At 46.5% G+C, this 23293-nt stretch overlaps 1 protein-coding gene across 2 annotated transcripts in view; it reads left to right on the top strand.

The window, feature by feature from the left end:
• Positions 1-15967: 15967 nt before the first annotated feature.
• The window catches only part of SLC4A5 (solute carrier family 4 member 5), a 101865-nt gene continuing 94539 nt past the window's right edge, over positions 15968-23293 (top strand). For both annotated transcript variants that reach the window (XM_036028166.1, XM_028514469.2), the window contains exons 1-2: positions 15968-16078; positions 22437-22517. In XM_036028166.1, coding sequence (XP_035884059.1) covers positions 22445-22517 — 73 coding nt within the window. In that variant the 5' untranslated portion in view covers positions 15968-16078; positions 22437-22444. The remainder of the gene's footprint in view (positions 16079-22436; positions 22518-23293) is intronic.

Below are 23293 nucleotides of genomic sequence, written 5' to 3'. Positions count from 1 at the left end.
CCCAGGCATGTGGCCTGACTCGGAATCGAACCTGCGACACTTTGGTTCGCAGCCCATGCTCAATCCACTGAGCTACGCCAACCAGGGCTGCTAAATCTTTTTTTAAAGATTTTATTTATTTATTTTTAGAGAAGGGAAGGGAGGGAGGAAGAGAGGGAGAGAAACAACAGTGTATGATTGCCTCTCATGTGGCCCCCACTGGGGACCTGGCCTGCAACCCAGGCATGTGCCCTGACTGGGAATTGAACTGGTGACCTTTTGGTTTGCAGCCCATACTCAACCCACTGAGCTATGTCAGCCAGGGCCAAATCTTTTTTTTTTTTTTTTTTTGCATTTCAGTTGTGTTTTTACCTTTCTTGAAATAATAAAGCATAATATGCCAAAAATGTTACATATTTTCTTCCATCTTCAATATTAAAATGGCTACACAAAAATTCACCAATTTTGATAATTAAAAAAAAAATGCACACTGAGCCCTGGTTAGTGTAGCTCAGTGGATTGAGTGCCAGCCTGTGAACCAAAGTGTCGCCAGTTTGATTCCCAGCCATGGCACATGCCTGAGTTGCAGGCCAGGTCCTCAGTAGGAGGCGCGTGAGAGGCAACCACGTATTGATGCTTCTCTCCTGCTCTTTCTCCCTCACTTACCCTGTCTAAATAAATAAATAAATAAATAAATAAAGTCTTTTTAAAAAATGCATGCTGATAGGACGGCTGTCACAAAACAATCTAACAAAATTGTTTCAAGTGAAGTTAAAGACAACTAAGTGTTACTAGAGCCATCTTAACTTAAAAAACCAAAGGGAGTTTTTGGCCAACCCAATATAACTCTCCAACTCATCCAAAGATGTTTCACCTTTCAACCAACAGGCAATACTGGAGGAGCCACTGATACAACCCTCTTTTCATAGGAAGAGTCATGTGCATGCACGAGAGGGTGATGGAGCTGTGCTCAGCACTGGATGTGGAGAAGGACATAGAACAGTGACCAGAAAAGATGACGTTCTCTGTCCCTATCCCTGTCAAAATTCGGGACTCATAAATGCTGAGGGAAGGGGTTTCCAACCTCTCAAAGACTTGTGCCCCTAGGGTCATTTTTTAAAATACTTACTTTTTCATGCTTAATTCCTGGTATTAATAAGTCAAGAAAGTACAATTTTCTTAGGTGCTGATTTACAGGTAGTGTTTATAAGTGCACACAAAGTGTTCATTTTTCACAAGTAGGAACATTAATTCTTTTAAACACAATAGCAGTCTTTATTTTAAGCTAAGTGCAACAATACTTGAACACAATATAGCTACATACATACAATTTGTGTATCCTGAACTACAGGAAGTTGAGAGAGTGGTTCTCCATAGCCATATTTGATGTCAGATCCTTTGGACATCTCGCTTGAAATGATTTTGCAAAAGGATGTTGAAGTCAAAGGCGTTGTCCTGACCTTTGAAAGGAATACCCATGAAAGCGCTATGCCCACTGTCGTTATGGAACCAGATTGCAAAACAGAAGCTAGAATCTGTCACTGTCTCCTCAGCAATGCCCGAATATTGTTCTACTGGTGCCTGAGCAAAGAGCTCACTTGATATTTTATGCTCAAGTTGACAGAGGCAATCTTCCCATTTACAGTGATGTGGCCATGACCAGTCTGAGCAGAGTGGCCCAAATTCCAGCCTGTGGCCACTGCTGGAGGCCTGTGGCAGAGTCCAGTGGATGCAGGAGTCCTGTTTCTCGTGGGGAATGAGGCTTGCACTCCGACTGCACTGTAGTCTTGGCCGTGCACCTGTGCCTGTGAAGTCTTTTTTAATCTCTCAGTTTTGCTTGCTTGTTTCCCTTATAATTTACTTGTCAAGTGATCTTGTCTATTCTCAGAGTCTGGATGTTTGTTCTAATGGATCCTCGTGGCATTAATAGGTTCCTCTGCCTGTGGTGATTCTTGAAGTGTAGTCCCCTGGTCAACAGCAGTAGCATCACCCAGGAACTTGCAGGAGGTGTAATTCCTACCCATCCCAGCAGGGCTGGCCATCAAGGTCACCATCTTGGTGAGGCCTAGCATCCCATTCTTGTAGCCATCCATTGAAGTAGAAAGGTCAGAACAGCTGGGGAGAGTAGGGGTGAAATATTGGGCGAGATAGCAGCTGGTCTCCTGATGGGATGGCATGCAGGTACCTCAGAACAATTGGAGTGGTGGACCTATGTTTAAACAGTTAACTTAACTGATTTAATGTACTTTGAAAATCATATGATTACTAACGGTCCAATGGTCCCTGCCTTTCTCAGGGAAGTGAAGGGACAAGTTTTCACTCTCTCAGTGCTTCAGACCATCAAATCTTGACACTCTCTATGAGACGAGGTAGATGAGATGAGGCAGACCCTCCCCTGGAATTTTAGGCCACCCACATGCTTGGCAGCCAAGGGCTCCTGGTTTAGAAAGGTTCTTGGCAGAGGTCCTTAGAAAGGGCTCTTCAGTGGGACTCACAGCTTGTCAGGTTTTCACAGAGAGTGAAAGCCAGGCCTGTTTTGCAAGAAGAGAGACTCTGTCTTTAGTGGAAAGCGTCAGCCCCAGACCTCAAGCAGCTGAGCAAGGACCAACAAGTGGAGCTGAACTTGCGTCAGCTTGTGGAGGAAACACAGCTTGCTTATCAAGTTGTGAAATCAAACTTTGTTTTCCAGTGCCCTACTGAACAAAATGTAAGATGAATCACTTTAAACCCACCTTGATACTACTTTGTAAAAAACAAAAGAGCAAAGGATAGTCTCGGGCAAACAGGATGAGCTTCTCACCCTAGTCTTGCCAGTCTTGGATTCCATGGACTGTTGAGGGAAACTAGGGTGCAGGGTTAATGGGGTGCCCCAGCCATGGCCTCCGGAACACCTTTCCACACGTTTTCTATAGGAGGCCGAGGTCCAAGGGTGTGGCTTTGTCACCAAGGGTAAACTTCATGTCTTCTAGGAATAAAGTGAGGACTTTAAACCAGAAGATAAATTTGCTTTCTGAAAGGGAAAGTCAAACATGAAATATGGGTCTGAAGACACTTAGAGAATCCATAGAAAGGCCTGTGGAAGAAGGCATTAGAGTTCATTTTCTAAAGAAGCTCCCAACCCCTGTTCTTCCTCCTATGTCTATGAGTCCACAGGCAAGTATTGTATTATCTGAGCCTCCTTTTCCATATCTGTAAGTTTGGGGATAAAAATCTCTTTTCAATCTCTTCACAGGACAGTTGAGAGGGTTAAATGAGGGAAGGTGTGTGTAGTACCACGCCCAGATCCTGGTACCTGCTTTGCCTCACTGCTGGAGACTTCCCAGCATGCTCCTCTTCACCTCCCCCAACCGATGAGCTCACCCCCCATCTACACCCACTCTCACTGTCTGTCCCTTCTTGCCTCCCTCCAAATTTACTGTTTTCCACTGCTTCCTCCTTCATTAAATCTTCCCTACTTACAGAGAAGGAATAAATAAAAATGAGGCCAAAATCAGCATAAAACTTAGAAAAACCACAAAGTATGTAACATTTTTTTATAGGATCTGGTTTGTTCAAATACTTCTTTTTTAAAAAATCTTCACCCAAGGATATGTTTATTGATTTTAGAGAGAGAGGGAGAGAAACATTGATGTGAGAGAGAACCATCCATTGGCTGTCTCCTGTATGTGCCCCCACTGGGGACCAAATGCACAACCTCGGTATGTGCCCTGACTGGGAATCGAACCCACAACCTCTGGTGTTTGAAACAATGTTCCAACCAGCTGAGCCACTCAGCCAGGGCTAAAATGACTTCTTTGTTCTCCTTGTCTATATCCTTTTCTAAAGAATCAGGATTGGGGGCTGGCAGGCTGGAGTGAAGGTGGGATGTGGAAGGTTCAGGCCCATGGAGAAAAGAAGCAAAAGTTCTGACATCTTTCTTGAGAACTGTCTATTTTAGAGAAGCTTGTTCTGCCCAGGGAGTTGCCTCCACTGGCTCCACTGTGCTCGGACAAGCTAAAGGGGCCGGTGATAAACCTCCCTCGGACATGCTGATTAGATAGCCCATGAGAACTGTGAAAGACACAGGCATTAGATTAAAAGACATAAAATGAATGTTACTTTTACAGTGTCCATGAATAGACAAAGACTTTTTGGTTCTAACATAGTTGGTTGGTGAGGCAATAGAGGAGGGGCTATGTTAACTTGCAGAAGCAGGGAAAAGGAGAGGTGGGTGGGTTCAACGGCAAGGCCCAGCCCAAAGGGACTGGATTCAAGGGCCCAGGAGAAGCAGGTTCTGCACTGGGGGTGAGTAGAGTGGGCTTTAATGACGGAGTTGCAGCATTGTTGTAGGTGCTGGTGTGGCATGTGGGTGAACGAACTGAGTAGTCCAGGCAGGGATCCCCAGCCCACCGAGGCTCAGGTGAGAACTTGATCTCTTTTTGCCAAAGGCTAAAAGTCTCTAGACTTAAGTCCCTAGACTTAGAGAGCGAAGATAAGGCACAACCAGCTTAAATGAACCTGTAACCATTCCAATAAGTAATGGACAAGTAAGACAATGACCACAATGGCCGGCTTGTCCTGTAGTAGTGTTGCTTTCCAGGCTCCCCTGTCCCCACCCTCGGAGAGGGGAGTGTGTCGCACCTGCATGTCTGTGCAACGTCAGACCCACAGTGAGGGGCTGAGGCCGGCGCCTGGTTACGTTCTCTGCACGGAGGTCCGACTGCCCCTCTTCAGTCCGTGCTTTTCACAGTGTTTGTCCTGTGCCTGCTTCACCCTTCATCCAATTCAATAAAAGTCATTTAGGGCATCTTCCTAGAGACCCCTAAGAGACCAGGAGACGCGGACTTGTATGAAAATCCCAATTCAGCTAAGTTTTCTGACCCAAGGAAGTGTTCTCTTACTGCTTCTCGGGCCCTTCAGAGAATAAGAGGGAGGGGAGCGTGGGAAGTCAGGGAACTAGCCCACCTCTCTCTCCCCAGATGTAACAGGCTGTGCAATCAGCAACTCTGGATATCGGTTAGCTTTCCTACAGAAGGGCTATCCAGCCCTTAACAGAATTCTGGCTGAGAATCCAGAGCCCTTAGTTCTGTGGGCTTCTGTCCCTGGGGCAGGGTGCACTACCCTCCCGCTAAGCGGGCATCGCAGGATTTGGAACCGAGCCTTGAGCTCATGATCTTCGAGTCACCCTGGAGATCCACCAACTCGGCTCTTTCTCCCCCTCACCCCCAACTTTCTCTGGATGGGCCAGTCCAAGGAGACCCCTCTTCCCCCAGCCATTGCAGGAACTCGTAAGTGGCTTGTTGCTTGACCAAATGCCTGCCCGCTCTCCTTCCAGTCAAGTTCATCTTCCCAGAGAGGCAGTAGTGAAGTACTCAGACTTAGTAACGAGATACTCAAACATCTCTTTCACTTCCCTGCTCTTTGAACTGGGATGGTGGCCATGCCAACAAAGGAGATGCGTCAGCACGGTTGATGTTGGCACAAGAAATGGGTGGCAGTGAGTTCTCCCGCGTTCCCGTTGCCCAGACCGGGACCTACTGGTCCCAGTTTCCTTCTCTTGGTCTTTTTGAGCTTCTGAGATCTATGTCCACAGAGTTGGGCTCTGTCCAGAGTTGGGCTCTGTGCTTCTGCTAATGTATTATCTCAGAAGTACGTAACTGGGGCGATGGCATATAATCTTTGAGGACAGGAGCCCTTCAAGATTTTCTTACTCAAAATTGGACTCAGCTTGGTTTGAGGCCTAATAAGGCACCGCAGTGCTCACTTCTGGTATCACAGCTCAGAAGCTGGGTCTGATCACACCCTCCTCTCCTTAATCCAGGACAAGAGCAGCCCTGATGGAGGGACAGAAAATGACCACCCACACCACTTTTATCTCTGCCCCTTGCATCCTAGTCTGGGCAACCTGCAACACCATTTTTTAAAAAAAGATTTTATTTATTTATTTTTACAGAGAGAGGAAGGGAGGCAAAAAGAGAAAGAGAGGAATATCTGTGTGGTTGCCTCTCACACACCCTCAAGTGCAGACCTGGTCCACAACCCAGGCATGTGCCCTGACTAGGAATTGAACCAGCAACCCTTTGGGTCACAGGCTGGCCCCCAATGCACTGAGCCACACCAGCCAGGGCTGCAACATTGTTTTATATCAGACTTCCTAAAACAGAGGCTCTCTCTTTTGGAAGCATCAGTTCAACTCAGTCAGGTGTGGTTACTTCCCTGCTCTGTGCCAGGCACAGTGTAAGCACAGTCATGGCCCGGAGCTGCCTTGTATGCGGTGGTGCCTCTCGGCCAGCAATTCAGCCACAGTCATTTCAGAGCCTACTGGGTACTTGTTAGCCACCTTGCTAGGCGGTGGGGGCAATATGAGGGCAAATAGCACATGGGCCTTGACCTCAGAGAGTTTACAGTCTAGTGGGAAATGCAAGATACATGCATGTTAATTAACAGTTGAAGCTATTCCATTGAACAAGCATGTCTCATGGAAGCAACTTGAAGCAATTTAAAGAGCAGCAATAGGCAAACACAGAAAGCAACTTGACCTTTGCCTATTACTGCTCTTTAAAATTTATTTTATAGGGCTAGGTTTTGCTCTGCCCCTGGATGAAATTTAGACAAGTCACATGATTGTCCTGGTCACACGTGGTCTCAGTCTCATCTCAGTAATTATCGTGTTCATCCAACAATAATCCAAACTTCAATCTCATACAGTTGAGGCCTCTTGCCATCCTAGCGTGGTGCTGCTGAGAAAGAGAAGCCTGTCGGTTTGGAAGTCCCTGTTCCTACTCTTCCTCACTTATTTAACTCCCAAAGGTTGCTGCCTGGGAAGGGAGAAGAGGTGGGAGGAGTAGGAAAATTCTCTCTGCACATTTGTGATCACCAGCTCCTCAGTGGACACTACCACCCTACACTCTCACCTCTCAGTCTGTGTGGTCAGGTGGGAACTTCCTCTGCTTCTGCCTCCTCCCATCACCTCTTCCCTTCCCTTCCTTGGATGAAGCTGCCTTCTTCCCTGACCCTGGCTTAGCCTTTCACCTCTGCTCTATACCATGAACTCCTCAAAAGCCAGCCAGCAAACAGGTTCACCTGGCATGAAAAATACCAGGATTTGGAGACCCCGAGTCCTCTTTTAGGTAGGGCAGTTCTTTGTTGTGGGTCATACAGTACAGCTCCTTGTAATTAATCTCTACACTTAAAATAACTCCAATCAAAGTAAGATAGGACTATTTTTAAAAATATTTAGTTAATTATTTTTTTAGAGAGAGGGGAATGGAAGGAGAAAGCGGGAGAAAAGCATCAATGTGTGGTTGCCTTTCATGCACCCCATGCTGGGAGCCTGGCCCACAACCCAGGCATGTGCCCTGACTGGGAATCGAGCTGGTGACCCTTTGATTCTTAGTCCAGTGCTCAATCCATTGAGCCATACCAGCTGGGGCTTTAAAAATTTTTAATCAACAGCTAATTTATTTAAAAATTTTATTGTATTTTTCCCCATTACCATTTAGTCCCCTAAGACTATTTTTATTATTAAAATTATTTCATTGTCTTTTGTGATAAAATATGGGTAACATAAAATTTACCATTTTAACCATTTTTGAGTGTACAGTTCAGTGGCATTGTGTTTACATTGTCCTTATAACCTTCACCCCCATCCACCTCCAGAACTTTGTCATCCCCTGACCTGAGACTCTGTACTCATTACAGCTAACTCCCCCTTCCTCCTTCTGTCTAGCCCCTGATAACCACTACTCTGTTGTGTGGCTCTATGAATTTGGAATTATACAGAGTCTTTTTGTGACTGGCTTATCTTACTGGGCATAACGGCCTAGGTTTCGTCTGTGTTCCAGCACATGTCAGAATTCCCCTCCTGTTTAAGGCTGAACAGCAACCCACTGGGTGTACAGGCATGTTTTGTCTATCCATTCATCTGCCGATGGGCACGGGGGTGGTCTCCGCCCTTGGCTACTGAGAGGAATGCTGCTGTGGACACTGGTGTACAAGTATCTGGCTGAGTCCCGGCTTCCCCTTCGTTTGGATATACACCCGGAAGTGGAATTTGTTTTTGAATAGAGAGTAGCCCCCTGTGGTGGACAATATAAAACGTACAGGAGGCTACACAATGAACTCTGAGCCCCTGCCTCCCAGTTTCCATCCAGGAATCACCACCATTGCCAATTTCTTGTGACTTCTTTCTTGGAGAGACTGTGTGCCCAAAGGCACAGCCCCCACGCAAATGCTGGCAAGTCATAAGCATTCTTCTAAACTTTTTTTCCCTATCCAACTATATTTCTAAGATATCATTTGAGAGTGCTGTGTAAAGAGTATCCTCATTCTGTCTAAAAGCTTCCTGGTTTTCCAACGTACACACAGAACTTTTTTTATCAGTCCCCTATTGATGGGCATTTAGGTTGTTCCTGACGGTTTGCTGCCACCATGTTCTAATAATACCAGCCAGCTTTTACCGAGCACTTGCCATGTGCCAGCCCTCTTTCACATCTCTTCCACGTGTTATGTCATTTAACTTCCATGACAACCCTCTGGCACAATGCAGGGTGGTGAGTAACTGCACAAACTCCTCGCTTCTGTGCCCACAGGTGGGAGTCTGTCTGTAACATGACTTTCTAAACCAAGATTTGCTGCTACTCAAAGACGTGTGTTACCAAAGTGGCCCCAGAGTCTGTGCTTGTCCACCTGCAGCCTCACCAGGCAGTGCGTGGAGGGCCTCTTGCCTTCTGTTGTTGAGGTTGTGAAGCTTTTTGATGTTTGCCAATCTGAAAAGTGAAAAATAGTATTTTCCTGGGGCTCTAATCCTCTCCTTCATGAATGAGGTACATCTTTTCAAATGTTTGAGGACCACTTGTTTTATTAATGTGGTTTTAAAAACTTGATAAAATGATTCCACTATTGATCTAGAAGAATCTATGGGCAAAGTAGCCTGGATTCCTTTACATTTTTATTTTATGAATAATTAATACAGTCACAAAGATTCAAAATTCAATAGGAGTAAAAGGGTATAAAGTAGCCAGGTTCCCGCCCCCCTCCCAGTGTCTCAGTAGCTGCCCAGTTCCTGTCACAAAATGCAATGAATTCCTTTTCTCCCCCTGCTTCCATGGTCATGACCAGGGCCAGCCGTTGCCCTGAGCTGCTCCATGTCTGAGATATCAAGTCCAAACATCCCACTCCGACCCCTCCACTGTCCTCTCAACTCCACACAGCACCTGACCTTCAACCTCAGCATGAGTCCTCTCGGGATGCAGCACCTGCCCCTTCCTTTCCCACACAGGTGAGATTCATGGCTCCCCAGAGGCTTCACTTGGTTGCCCCACTGGCCTCCAGCCACACCTGCCTACATATCCTTATTATCCGTGTCACAGCATCTAACTCAGGGCTGGCTCATAGGACACAACTCGTTTCAAAAAGATTTATATATTTATTTTTAGAGAGCAGGAAAGGAGGGAGAAAGAGAAGGAGAGAGACATCAATGTGAGAGAGAGACATCATCAATCGGTTGCTTCTTGTGCATTCCCCATCCTGGGACTGAACTCGCAACCCAGGCATATGCCCTGACCGGGAGTTGAACCAGTGACCTTTCGCTGTGTGGTCACCCCAACAGATACCCCACCAACGGAGCCACCCGGGTCAGGCTGGGATCAATCTCATTTTTAAATCTTAAGCAGGATAACCACGTATCTTACTGTCCAAACCAGAATGCTTTTGGGAATAAAAGGGACACTGCTAATAATGAATCCAAGACAGCAGGGCAGGTGGTGACCATCCAGGACAAACTGGGGTGCTAGTTGAACCCCAGTCCTAAGGAACAATCACACTGAATTTTCAAGGCAAAGATAAACATGCTGAGGCCAACAAATGATTCAGTTATTACTGTTGTCCACTGCCCAGCCTTCTCCTCTAAAATAGATCTTTTAAAAAAAGCACATCTTCCCAATACTGTCTTCTTTTTAAAAATCTATCTCTTGGAATACTAGTTTCAGCCCCCAAACTCAGGTGTGTAAGAAACATTAGTTTATTATTTTTTTAACTCTCCATCTATATTCTGAGACCCCATTTTTAAAAAGGTGCTGACACTTAAATCCCTGTTGGTTCCCAGTTCATATTTTAGGGTTGGAATGGGGTGCAGAGTGGGGTCCTAGACTCTTAAACACCTAAAAAGTCTCCTATGCTTGATGCCTTCCGTCCTTGTCCCATCTAGCCCTTCTGGCTGGTGCCTGGCGGTTGCTGGGGAGCTCAGTCTCTCTCTGCGTGTTCATGCCACATTGGCTGAAGGGCGGGGGCAGCTTTGGTCTTCCTCTTGATCATCCTCTCCCACGCCTCAGCAGGGGGTTAGGCCAGGAGTCTTCTATCCCCCTAAGGGAAGAGGCTCCTTTACCTCTTCTTCCGTTCTTCCGGCCTTCATGCACCATCCCTGAGGCAAAGCACGGAGTGGTCTGGCTATTTGCATGGGGGAAGGAAAGGAGGTAAAGAGGCAGCAGGAGGCATTGGCTAATCTTTCAAAACATTATTTTGCAAAGCATACACATGTCTGATAGGAGGAGTGCTTCCTGCTTTAATTAATATGATTTTATAGTTGTCTATATCTTTTAGGAAAGTCTCCCCACCCGACCCACCCTGCCCAGACCATTTCAGCCATTTACAAGCTACATGAACTTGGGTGAGTTACTTACCCTCTCAGATTTTCAGTTTCCTCATCTGTAAATGAGGAAAACAGTGGCTCCTATCAGTTAAGTGCTTAGGCTTGCCAAGCACTATTCTAAATGTTTCCTGTATATTAGCTCATTTAGTCCTGGCCATAAACCTATAAGAGATGTAGTAAAAGCTCCATAAATTCTAAGCTATATTTGAATCATGATTTTTTTGTCATTTGCATCTAAAATGTCATTGAAATTGTATTTGAAATGTATATAAATTTCTGAATATTTAACATAATTTGCCCTATTCAGGTTTCCCATCCAGGAATATGGCACCCTATTTTATGTTTCTCAGCAAGATTTTATCATGTATCTTCATATAAGACATACATTTCCAGATAAGTTTACTCTTAGATGTTCTAGGAGTTTGTCACTGTTGAAAATAAAGCCTTTTTTCACACTATATCTTTTATCTAAAAAGACTTTTTCCAATTACAGTTGACATGAAGTATTATATTAGTTTCAGGTGTACAACATAGTGATTAGACATTTATGTAACTTACAAAGTGGTCACCCTGATAAGTCTAGTGCCCACCTGACACCATACATCTGTATTACAACATTATTGGTTATATTCCCTAGCATCCCCGTGTCTATTTTCACAACTTTCCCCCCAATATATCTTTTAACCAGGCAGTGTTGGTAGTTCATTCACGAGCCACCCCCAAGATGGCTCCATAGCCCTCTTATTTTAGGCTGACAGTGTGGAGATCACATACACTCTGACAGAAAATGAGGTACAGGGTGAGGGGTGGCTTTTCAGGGTGGCTCAGGAAGGTGGAGATGGCCAGAGTACTCTCTTCTGGCCTGGGAAGTGTAGCCTGGGATGGGGAGAGGTGGGCTTGCTCTGGGTCCCTCCCAGGGCCTGTCTGAGGGATGAGTTCCCAGGTACCTGCAGGTCCTCTGTGGCCTCAGTGATTCCAAGTCACGTCTGCCAAACGAGGGCTGCAGTGGCAGCTTTGTCAATGGCCAAGCTTGTGGCCGTGGGAGTCCGGCCGCTTAAATCAAGAGACTGACTCCATCCAGTAAAGCCTCATTCTTCACCTGTTGAGTCCCTAAGAAAGTCAGCTTTTGCTGTCCTCCACCCCGGGCCTCCAGAGGGCAGCAGAGAGCAGGCGCGGAGGAAGGAAAGGGGCCTGCCTGGGTCGGGATGTGCGGCGGGATCTTGGTTCCCAGAAAAGTTACAGTTGGCTGCTCCGCCCCTGCACACTGCGAGGAACACCACCCCACCACCTCACAATAGACCTGTCGTGGGCTTCTAGGGAGTGTAATAATTGTAGTAATACAGCTAGTGAATACTAATTGTTTCCTGTGGGACAGACACTGACTTAAGATTTTATATTTATATTGATTCAAATCCGTTTTCATAACAGTTCAAGGTAGATATGATTAGTATTCCCATTTCTCAGTGATGGAAACTGGAGGAGAGAGAGAAAAGAGGGTGGGAGAAAAGGAACTTGCCCAAGATCCCACAGTTAGAGCCAGGATTTGAACCCAACAATTTTGAGCCCCTATTCTAGGTACCAGGGATACATCAGTGAACAAAACAAAGTCCCTGCCACATTGGAGGAACAGACAATAAATGGGTTAACAAATAAACATGTTATATGGTTTCGAATAGAAATGCCATCTAGACAAAGAGGGTAAGGTTAAGCCCTTGAGAGGGGCATTTTAGAAGGGTTGGCCAGGGAGGGCCTTTTCGGGTAGATGGCATTTGATCAGAGGGTTGAGTACATGCTGAGGGTCAGGGAAACAGTAAGTGCAAAGGTCCTGAGGCAGAAATGAGCCTGAGGTGTTTCAGCAGCAGCAGCAGGATGTGCGGTGTGGCTGGGGCAGAGTGGGCTGGCCTCAGGCCCCAGCGGTGATCGGGGGTGGTGGAGATGGGGAAGAGAGGGGACCCATCCACTACATAATCTGAGCCTGGCCTCTTTGGGTGTCTCGGCTTTCCTATAACATACCTCTCATCTTCCCCTCCCCCCATATAGTCTTGACACCATCACAGTATGTTCCCTCCTCAACCTTGGGTGCAGTTCAAAAGCAGCTAAAGTCGACAAGAATCTGGGACAGCCAGTCTTGCACCACCTGCCAAAGCTTGGCACAAATAATCTGAGAGCCAAAAACCACACACCCTGGAGTGAGTCTCACCCTGCTCTTAGGGATTTTCTTGTGGGTAAAGTCCCAGACAAGCCCGTTGGGGCCGCCAGTTGGATCTATGTTCCCACCAACACCAAGGCCTGAGACTTGCAGGCCTCTCCAGGGTAGGAGGCTTGTTCTCTCTTCGTGGAAATGTGCCCCCACCACATGCACCACCCCATGTCAATGCTGCCTAAACCCTGCTATGTGTTAAACCCAGGTGGGGTTCAGATGGCATTCGGCCCGGAGATGAAGAGGATCTGTCCCTACAAGTAGGGACCTCTGTCCACCAATCTCTAAAGGACATGGAGGTACAGAGGTCAAAAGCTGCAGATTAGTAAGACTCTGCTTCTCCTTCCTCTTTGAAGAGCCCATGGCTGAGGAGGGCCCGTGTGGAGCGCTCTTCCAACCTGAGTTACACAGAACCTAGAGCCTGGAACCAGAGGAGGCTGAGCAGTCCAACCAGGATTTCTCTGCCTCAGCACTATTTCCAGGTGGGGTCCAGCCAATTCTTTGCTGTGCGGGGTGTCTTGTGCAGTGTAGGGTGTTAGCAGCACCCCTGGCTTCCGCCTACTAGAGGCAAGTAGTACTCTCTCAGTCTGACAACCAAAAATGTCTCCAGATACCACCCAATGTAAAATGCCTCCGACTGGGACCATTGGGCCCAATCTTTCCCCTTTCCCTTAAGCCAATACCTGGGTCTCAGCTGTACCACTCTGGTGGTGAGGAAGGACTGAAAGCCCCAGGCATTTACCCTAGTAATTAGAGCCAGCTGGTAAACTAGCCTCCTTGGCAGTCATGTGGAAAGAGGCCAGGGGGAAAGGGGAGAAGAGAAAAGGGATAGATGGATCGTCTATAGTTTTTCATTCACAAAACCAAGCCACGGGGAAGGACAGGGATGGAGTTGGTCATAGGCCTCATGGGACTAAGTCTGGCTCTCCCTCCCCCTTCCATCTCACACACACACACACACACACACACACACACCTCTGCCACTCTGTGTATTGGCTCTGTTTTCTCCCTGTGAAGACAGGCTTTCTCCAGAGATGGAAGAGCTTAGTGCAAGTCGAGACGGTTAATGGTGGGCTGATTTAGACTGAGAGATTTTCAGGGCAGGAACACGAGTTTATGGGTATCAGGGAGGGGAGCTGAAGAGGTCCATCATGGGGTCCAGCCAGAGGCAGTAAATGAAGCTGTGAGGGACTCAGGGAGAGGGAAGCAGAAGATGTATGAAGACTCAGGGTCTTCACTGGCTTCAAAAACAGGAAGGAAGAGAGGCAGAGATTAGGAAGCTGTCCACTAAGAGCCTGAACCTTCATCCCTGCTCTGTGAGTACTAGTTTGTTGTGCTCTAGAGACACAGACTCCAACAACCCCAGGGTCTTATGGCTTGGAGGAGACCTAGAGACCGTTTAGCCCCATCAGCTCCATGCAGGCTCTTTTATTAGTTCACCAGCACTGGAATTTGATGGTGATATTTGTTCACAATCTTTCCTTTATGCTTGAAACCAAGTATGAAATAAGGTACAGAAGCCAGAGAGTTAGAAATCAAGATAGCTTTGTAACATGTAAAGCTAATTGGAGAATTAGGTGTAGGGTGTATAACAATCAGGCTTCTTAATTTCCCCTAGAATCAAACATATCTGCTCAGCACTGGAAGGCTCCCCACCTGGGCAAGAAACTGTGCTGGAAAGCTTACTGTGAAGAGAGCTGGGGAGGAGGGCAGCCTGGGCCGTCTTGGGGGCAGGTAGCTCTCAGAAAGACGAGCCACGGTACGTGACCACTTTATTCTCCCAGATACGCCAAACACACGAGCCACTCATCCTCCACTGGGCAGGAGTGGATGAGGAGGTAGAGGTGAGTAGAGGTATTTTTCTCAAGACTTCGGAAAGGACAGAAACTTCTATTTAGTAAGGATGGGTAAAGTGCTTGGAGAGAGATGAGATCCCCATAACAAGCCACTATTTATTTAGTGTACACAGTGCTCCAAGGTCACACAGTTCTGGGGACTGAATAAGGTTCTCTAGACTTTCAATGTCAAGGCTTTACCATCTTATGTTTGTATTCACAGCAGGTCAGGTTCTTGCAGGGTCATCAGCATCACTGTCAGTAACATGAATCTCTTACTCCATCATTTAGGAGGCCATGTCATCCCTTCCTCCATCACCACCATCGTCTTCACCATTTCCAATCATACCTCCATCCACACTTCCACCACCTCCACCACCTCCACCTACCCTTCCACCCCCTCCACCTTACCACCTCCATTTATGCCCAATTACCAGATTGCTACACCTACAAGTCCACCCACTATTTCCACCCCTGCCATATCCACCATCATGACCACCACTTCCCTTTTCGTGAGCAGGCAAGCCAGCACAGACCATTGGGAGGATAGGCAGAAGTGAACAAGAAGGTTACTCACATGCTCTGGTCTCGAGAAGTCTTCAAAGTCTTTGAGGTCCAGGGCCTCTCCAGCTCTTGATGCCCCATGATCCCTCCAGAAAGATTATCTTAGAGTTTTTAATGAAGATTGTGATAAAATAATAAACACAGGTACACATGTTCATACAAACTCACTGACTGCAAGTACAAACTACCACAACTTCTAAGCCGTGTCCTAATCTGTTAGGTGCAGCTCAGGTGCCTGCAGTGTGGTAAGATCTACACTGGCACCTCAGCAGTCCTCAGACTTAATGACCTATAGGTTAAAGATATTCAGGAAGTTGTGATTTTGGGTGCCAGCCATCCAGGGTCACCTCAGTGTTTAATACCAGACCCAGGCTTCTGCAGGCTCCTGGGTGGGCCACCACCTGTCTACAAAGTGGGTGCCCCTGGGGTGGCTCTGGGACATTCCCAAGGGCTCTCAGACCTCCACCTCTAACGTGCTTCCAGGACAGAATTTGAAAAGTAGAAACTCTGCAGGGAGATAAACCAACATTTCAAAATCCAGGCTGAAACATACCACTGCCATAAAAAGATCACTAAGTTAAAATGTGAGAAGAAATTTAGACCAAAGACACCCTCCTACGATCACTGCCAGCTCTGTTAAGACCCTGCACTGCCCTGCTCTGTCAGCCAACAGGCTCGCCCTGCAGGGTGTCCCTTCCCCCACCCTGGTCACATGGCTGGCCACCACTGAGCCCCACAAGTCAATCAACAATGCCCCAAATACTGTTCAGCCTAGAAGTCACAGGGCGTCCTCCTCGCCGTCCAACAGCAACAGAGCGAGTGACTCGGGCCTTCCTGGGACTTGGGTCGTGGTTCCTGGTGCTGACTGCGAAGGTAAGTCTGCACCTTGGCGGTTCAGGGCGGTGCAGGGTGCGGACAGCGCCATAGACGAGGGGAAGTGCGCTTCGCAGTGCAGCACAGGGCGCTGAGGAGTGAGCTCCACACACGGAGAAGGGAAACACCGTGAAAGCTGGGTAAATCCTCCAAGTGAACTTTGGATATTTGCCTTTCCTTAAAAAAGATTATACTGTATTAGTCACCCCGGTGCCTCGAGGTCCCTGGCTTGGGGCTCAAAACCTCGCACCATGTGAACAGAAATGGCAGGAGACGCATCCTCTGGGACACGGTGGTGAGTTAGTTTTTTTGGTTCTCCTGTGATGGAGCTGAGAATCTTTTCCTCTAGATGTGTAAATTTTTATTGTCTTTGCCAAGCTTATGAGACTGGCTGAAATATTTATAAAGTAAAAGAAAAAAGCCCTGAGATTTGCCCCTTTTCCAGAAAATAAATGACATCTGTTAGCACAGGGTCACGAGAGAGAAACTGAATGAAGGCTGGTCTCCTCCGTCACAGGCCTCTGGTGTCAGGTTTGGGATGCAGCGCTGGTTTTGTTCCGGTGGTTTGCTTAGGGGTATTTTGTTGCTTGTTTTGTCTTTCCTCTCCCGGGGCATCCATGGCGGGGGGCAGTGCAGAGGCAGTAGATAAGCCATCTGTCGGGAGGGTGGCCTTTCTCTAGCTTCTAGTTTGGCTTTTTAAAGCTCAGATGCCCCTGTGTCATTCTTGTCAGTTCAGTTCACAGAATCATCCCAGATGAGCCCTTTGCTGAACTCCTTTGGGCTCTCAGAGGGGTTCACTGGATACCCCTCTGGTCCTATGTTCTTAGGTGTAATAAGCTCAAGAGACTCAAAAGATAGGGTGGGAGGAAATGCTCTCAAGGGCTAACCCCGATGAACATGGAGCAACTTTTTTCTGGTTAGTTTTCCTCCAGAGGCACGGTGTCTAATCTTGAGGACTTGTTGTCTCAATAAGGACCCAATTCCCCCCTTCCCCCTAGTAACTGAACCATCACTCTGTCTCTGGTGCCTGCTGCAAACATCTGGAACACAGCGGTTAGCTGGCCTGAACCCGTGTGCCCTTGTGCATGGGGGGAGAGCTAACCACATTTTTTTTTCCCGGACCATAAGACGCACCCCCCAAATTTGGGAGGAATAGTGCTTGTTAATGCTGCTGTTGAATTTTGTTTACATGTACATTGGTGAAATACTATGTTATTTATGTTATTAAATATTTTACCACATTTTTTGCTTCAAATATTCCCCCCCATTTTCCTTCTTTAACAGCTAGGTGCATCCTATGGCCCAGAAAAGTGGGCAAATGACAGGTGACCCAGTCACCAGGTTTCTGACAGTAGAATGTGCCATCCTCGCGTCAGGTTGGCTCTGTTACCACCTCCTCGCTTCCGCAGACACGGAGGCTGCTCGGGGAGCCGCCCTGCATGTGTGTTCAATGGCGTGGCACTCTGGGCCTTAGCCTTGCAGGCTTAGGGTATTGATTTCGTCAGTAGGGTGTGGACCAGGGATCCCAGATACGATTCCAGACTGGTAGCTGGGGCAGTGAAGCCGAATGGGGCCTTAAGTGACTCCGAACAGAAGAGAATGTGGTCTGACCCCTCACCGGAATGCCCTATTTCCCACCAAGACCGTCTGTGATCTAAAGGTGGATGGAACTTAACTGGTGCTGGTTGGGCAGCAGAGGGGCTGGTGTGGGAAAAACTGCTGTTGCAAGTTTCTCATTCGCTACATGACAGGACCTGGTGTGTTGCTAGCATAGTTCCTGTGGCAACATATTGTAGTGGGTGGTGGTAGAGGCTGATGCTCTTTGGATACAATCAGCTGAAGCCAGCGTAAGAGAAAAGTCAAAAAGTCGGGGTTGGGGGGCAGGTATTATAAAACCATTAAGAGTGATCGGGATTCAGCCAGACCTCAGGAAGGGCCTGGAACCCACCCTCCACATCTCCTTGTCTTCACTTCTTTCTTTCCTCTTCTTCCTCCCTGCCTTCCTTGGGCCCAGGAATCAGAGAGATTCCAACTTGAATGTTGGCTCCACCAGGGCTGGCTCTGTGACACGGGAAAAATTACTTAAATCTCTGAAAAATGGGGGTGAAAATTATGCACTTCATGAAATTTGGTGAGGATTAAATGAGATATGAAAGCAAGATATCTGGCATTCAATATAATATGCATTATATGAAATACTGGAGATAGAAATTTTGTTTCATGGGTTTGGTCATGATTAGAAATGTTTTTTAAAGATTTTATTTATTTATTTATTTATTTATTTATTTATTTATTTTTAGAGAGAGGGGAGGGGAGGGAGAAAGTGAGGGAGAGAAACATCAGCCTGTGGTTGCCTCTCTTGTACCCCCTACAGGGGACCTGGTCTGCAGTCCAGGCGTGTGTCCTGACTGGGGATCAAACTGACGACCCTTGGGTTCTCAGGCTGGCAATCAATCCACGGAACCACACCAGCCAAGGCATGACTGGGAATTTTTATAATGGGCCCTGCAGCTGTAGATCAGAGCAATAATTAATCTAAACACCTTCCATACAGCCAACACCTGGCTTCAAACGGACGGACGGCTTCCTTTGAAGCTGATCTGGGGCAGCCCCCATTCTCCTGCTACTTCTGCAGACTCCTGGACGGGAGCTTTTCTTCTGTTGTGATGAGGCAGGAAGCAGTGGTCTCAACTAGTGCAGGGCCCGGAAGTGCCTCCAACTGGATGGGAGCTACATTGTGTCTCCAGGCTTCTACAGTTCTGTAGAGTTTTCATCCCCATTTGCATCTGTATTCTCATTTTGTATTCACTTTTATTTGGTTTCCAATCTGAAATCTATAGGATTTCAAACATGAAAGAACACATTTTTAAACCACCCTGGAAAACGATTTTATTTGGATTAGTCAGGAACTGTTGACTGCAAGTGTCAGAAACTGGACTCAAACGTGAAGAAAAAATAAAGGGCATTTATCTGCTCAACACAACTGAGAAGGCCAGTCCAGAATGAACTGACTCAGGAGTTACAGAGTCGGCAGTGCTCCGTTCCTTGGGCACCTCCCTCCACCGGGCCCGCCAGATAGCAAGCAGCCCCCGGGCTCATCAGCCTCCCAGGCTGGAGCAGAGTGGAGGCAGTGTTTCCGGATGGCTCAAGCAGAAGTGTCCTGGGAAGAGTTCTGACTGGCCCGGCTTTGGGCTTGGATCACCCCAGTGTCTGTGGCTGGGGACCCAGGAGCATTTGATTGGCCAGGCTGAGTCACTTGGCCTTTACAGTGTGAGGTTGGGGAGAGGCAGAGTCAGCCTACACAATTAGGAGGTAGTTCTCTTTACTCCTCCTGCCATGCCAGGACGGAGAAAGATATCAACCCTCAAAAAAGACACCAATCTCTCTGATGCTACCTGTGCGTTCTCACTAAGTTTACCTGTTCCCAGTGCCCAGTTTGAATGAAAAGACGTGATATTGTTATGTAGGTGAAGCTCAGCATATGGAGATTCAATTTAATAGAACATATAAATTAAAAGCTATTTCCTTAAGCCAGTGGTTCTCAAAGTATGGTCCCTGAGTCAGTAGCAGCAGCGCCAATGAGAACTGCTGCCTTGCCACCCTTCGGGCTGCACCTCAGACCCGCTGAGGCCGGCGCTGGGGGCTAACCCGCCCTCCAGGCAACTCTGACGCCGCCGCTGAGACAGACTCAGGTTTGAGAACCGCTGTCTCACAGGGCTCTTCGTTTTGTAGTTCTGAGTATTTTAAACATGACTCACTGTCAACAAATAGATTGAAGCATACAGTGGAGCCACATGTGTCATCTTGGATTATTTGCCTTAAAATAAAAATAATATATAACTGTAACGTGAAAACCAGTCAACACATGTGAGGATGTGTGATAAAAATCGACAGAACTCCACCCTAGCTGGCCTTTCCACACATCCCACAGTTCTGCTTCCCAAAGACAACCTGCTGGAATAAGGCTTTTAGCTTCTTCTGTTGATCACTTACACCCTCCTAATAAAACCTGTGTATATTCCACTATTCATCAAAGTTAGAGAAATTAGCCACCTAACATACGAATATTTACCTATCTTACAGCATGCCCATCTCCTCCTTTACCCTCTCAGTGTAGGTACATCACCACTGTTTTTAGTTAACTCAAAAGGCCGTGTTCATTCTCGTGGTTATGCACTATGATCACCTTTTATTTCTTGTACTTTCAGTTTTTCACTGGTGTTTCTGACTGCCTTTCTTTTTCTTTGCATGTTTTGTTCTCTGTCACTCCCTTAAGTTCTTCCAAGTTCTCAAGGAGTGTATCAAATCTCTTGTATTTTATTTTATTTTGAGGGGAGTGGCTCCTTCTGAACCCTCACTTTTAGCTCTTTCTATGGCACAGCTGCCCTGGAGGAACCCCTGGGGGACGAGTGGGTGCGGCCCTCGCCGTTTTGTCGTGTGTCCCCTCCAGTCTCCTGCCTGGAGCGTGCATGCTTTGCTGGTGTCCCAGGAGCCGGTCAGGCAGTGGGCTGCACACCCAACTGCCTTCACTTAGATCCTTCTCCCCTGCCCCCAGGGAAATGACTCCTCCCTGCCCGCAGCTACCCGGGGCCTCCTGGTGTAACCCCTCCATTTTCTGCGTGGTGGTGGAGCAGCTGGAAGACTGGAGCCTGGGAGGGAGAGCTGAGGGTTTGGCTGATTGGAAGAGTTCCAGCGACTCTCCTGTTCTCAGTCCCACCCTGAGTCCTGGTCTTCAGACGTACCTGCTGCCTCCAGTTCTTCCTTTCCTACTTTTGAGAACCATTTCTGTGTAAGTTAGAGACTGTCTAATCCTTGAAGGTCTGGAAAAAACATTTTTTAAACTACTTCTGGTGTTTATTTTTCTTTTAATTACATATAGAAAGATTTCAAACGTAACAAAAATAACAAAATAATATGATGGGAGCCAAAAATGGGACAGGGCAGACCCTTCTGTATCTATAATCCAGCTTCAACAATTATCAATATATGTGGCTAGTTGGGCTGCCTTTCTCATGACCATTTCACTTAGGGGATATTGGTTAATTCAGGTTTTCTAATTTTTCTCAACTCAATTTTGATCACATACGCTATTTTTCTTTTTTTTTTTTAATATTTTATTTATTTATTTATTTTAGAGATGGAAGGGAGGGAGAAAGAGAGAGAGAGAAACATCAATGTGCAGTTGCTGGGGGTCATGGCCTACAATCCAGGCATGTGTCCTGACTGGGAATCGAACCTGCGACACTTTGGTTCGCAGCCCGTGCTCAATCCACTGAGCTACACCAGCCAGGGCTGCTATTTTTCTAACAAAGTATTCATTCAGTAGCTTTGTGACTCAGCGCTATAGTTCCAGAAACAGAGCTATCTGGGTTCGAATCCCTGTTCCTCCATTCTGTGCCTCAGTTGCCTCATCTGTAAGATGAAAATAATAATAATCCTTATCTCATAGGGTTGTTGAGAAGATTCAATGAAGTCATACATGCAGAGCATTTGTGATAGGGTTTGGCACGCTGCAAAGTGGCTATCATATATTATCTAAGTTAAAATGTATCGGCACAGGAGGGTGGAAGGATGGAGCAAAAAACAAAAAAAATATTGGCATTGCATGAAAATGTATTTTCATGGCATTCATTTATAATTAAAATTTTTCCTATTATATTTTTAGGATGTCCCTTTTTTCTTAATGTTTATTTATGAATATTCTTTTTGCTTCTTGGTTAGTTTTGCATGGTTTGCTTATTTTAATAATCTTTTCAAATAATTGCCTTTAGAGTTATTAACCACCTCTACGCTCGATTGTTTTCTATTTCATTATTTTTCCTTTATCTTTTATATTTACATTCTACGTCCTCTGGGTTTTCTCTCCTGTTCTTTTTCTAGGTTCTTTCATTGAATGCTTATCACATTTATTTTCTTCCTTCCTTCTTCCCTCTAAGTATGTTTTACTCTGCACATTTCAATGTGTAATAGTTGTAATTATTGAGTTCTAAATATTTAATAATTTTCATTGTGATTTCCTATTAAACCCATAATTAGAAATTATTTTTAGTATCTAAATGTGTGTATTTACTATGGACATACGATACAAATTCTTCAAAATTTACTAAGGCCTCTCTGTGACCTGGTAAATGTGCCCTCTTTGTAAATGTTCCATTTGTAATTGAAAAAAAAAAAGGTGTGTTCTCTATTTGTTGCAGGTGGATAGTTGAGTTTCCTCAGTTTATACATTCCTTTGCCTTAAGTTTTTCATCTGCATTAAGGTCTCCAGCTATGAATATGGATGTAACCATTTCTCCTGGAAATTCTACTTCTTTGTGCTGTACACATTTTGAAGCTGTGTCCATCTTTCACTTTACAGTGCTGCAGATGGAGGAGGAGAAGGCTGGGGTGGGGAAGCTGGACCCTGCTACCTACAGGAGGCGACGTCAGAATCAGGAAGGTAAGGGCACTCTGAGACAGGAGGCAGGTCCCAGGAGGGTCTGAGAATTCCTTGAATATCCATCCTTATAAAACCTCTTCCAGCTGAGGAAGCTAGAGAGCCAGTCCACTTCCTGACCCACCCAAGTGTCTCCTCTAGATCCTGTGGGACCAGCCTTCCCTTCATGTGTCCTGAAGGGACCACGTGGTCCGGCTGGAGATAGGACACTAGCACTTTGCTTGCATGGGTTAGGGCTCAAAATTAAACTCACCTAATTTTACAAGATCTAAAACCATACTTAATGCCAAATATCAACATTTTATAGATTCTAAGAATGGTAGTACAGCTAAAACCAGTGCAAGAGGGTGCTGAGTGCAGGTATTCCTGTTGCTTCAGAATTGCTGACTCAGAGGCCCGAGGGATCCTGCACTCTGAGAAGCAGCCACGGTTCTCAGGAAGAGGCAGCCAGACAGGCCGGTGCCCCACCACTGCCCCTGCACTGCTTGGAGGGAAACACTAATCTCCCGGCCCAGCTGGGTGCTTGCTGAGCTGCAGAATGTGTAGAGCCACTCTGTCAGTACGAAAGGAGTGAGGAGTGCTTAGGAGAACTTGGCATTGTCCTGAGCAAACTGCAAGACGTTCACTGTGGGAGGAGAGGTCCCACAGAGCAAAGAAAGAGGGTTAGCCCTTCCCCAGTTTACCAGCTAAATTAATTGGCCTCACTCTGATGATCGGAGCCACAAAAAAAAAGTGGGAGGGGGGACAAAGCAGATCCAGGACAGAAAGTGAAGTACTTC

The sequence above is a fragment of the Phyllostomus discolor genome, chromosome 6 (assembly GCF_004126475.2).
Source record: "Phyllostomus discolor isolate MPI-MPIP mPhyDis1 chromosome 6, mPhyDis1.pri.v3, whole genome shotgun sequence".
In the NCBI taxonomy this organism is placed as follows: domain Eukaryota; kingdom Metazoa; phylum Chordata; class Mammalia; order Chiroptera; family Phyllostomidae; genus Phyllostomus; species Phyllostomus discolor.
Note: the sequence above shows the minus strand (reverse complement) of the source record. Positions and strands in the feature narration are given on the sequence as shown.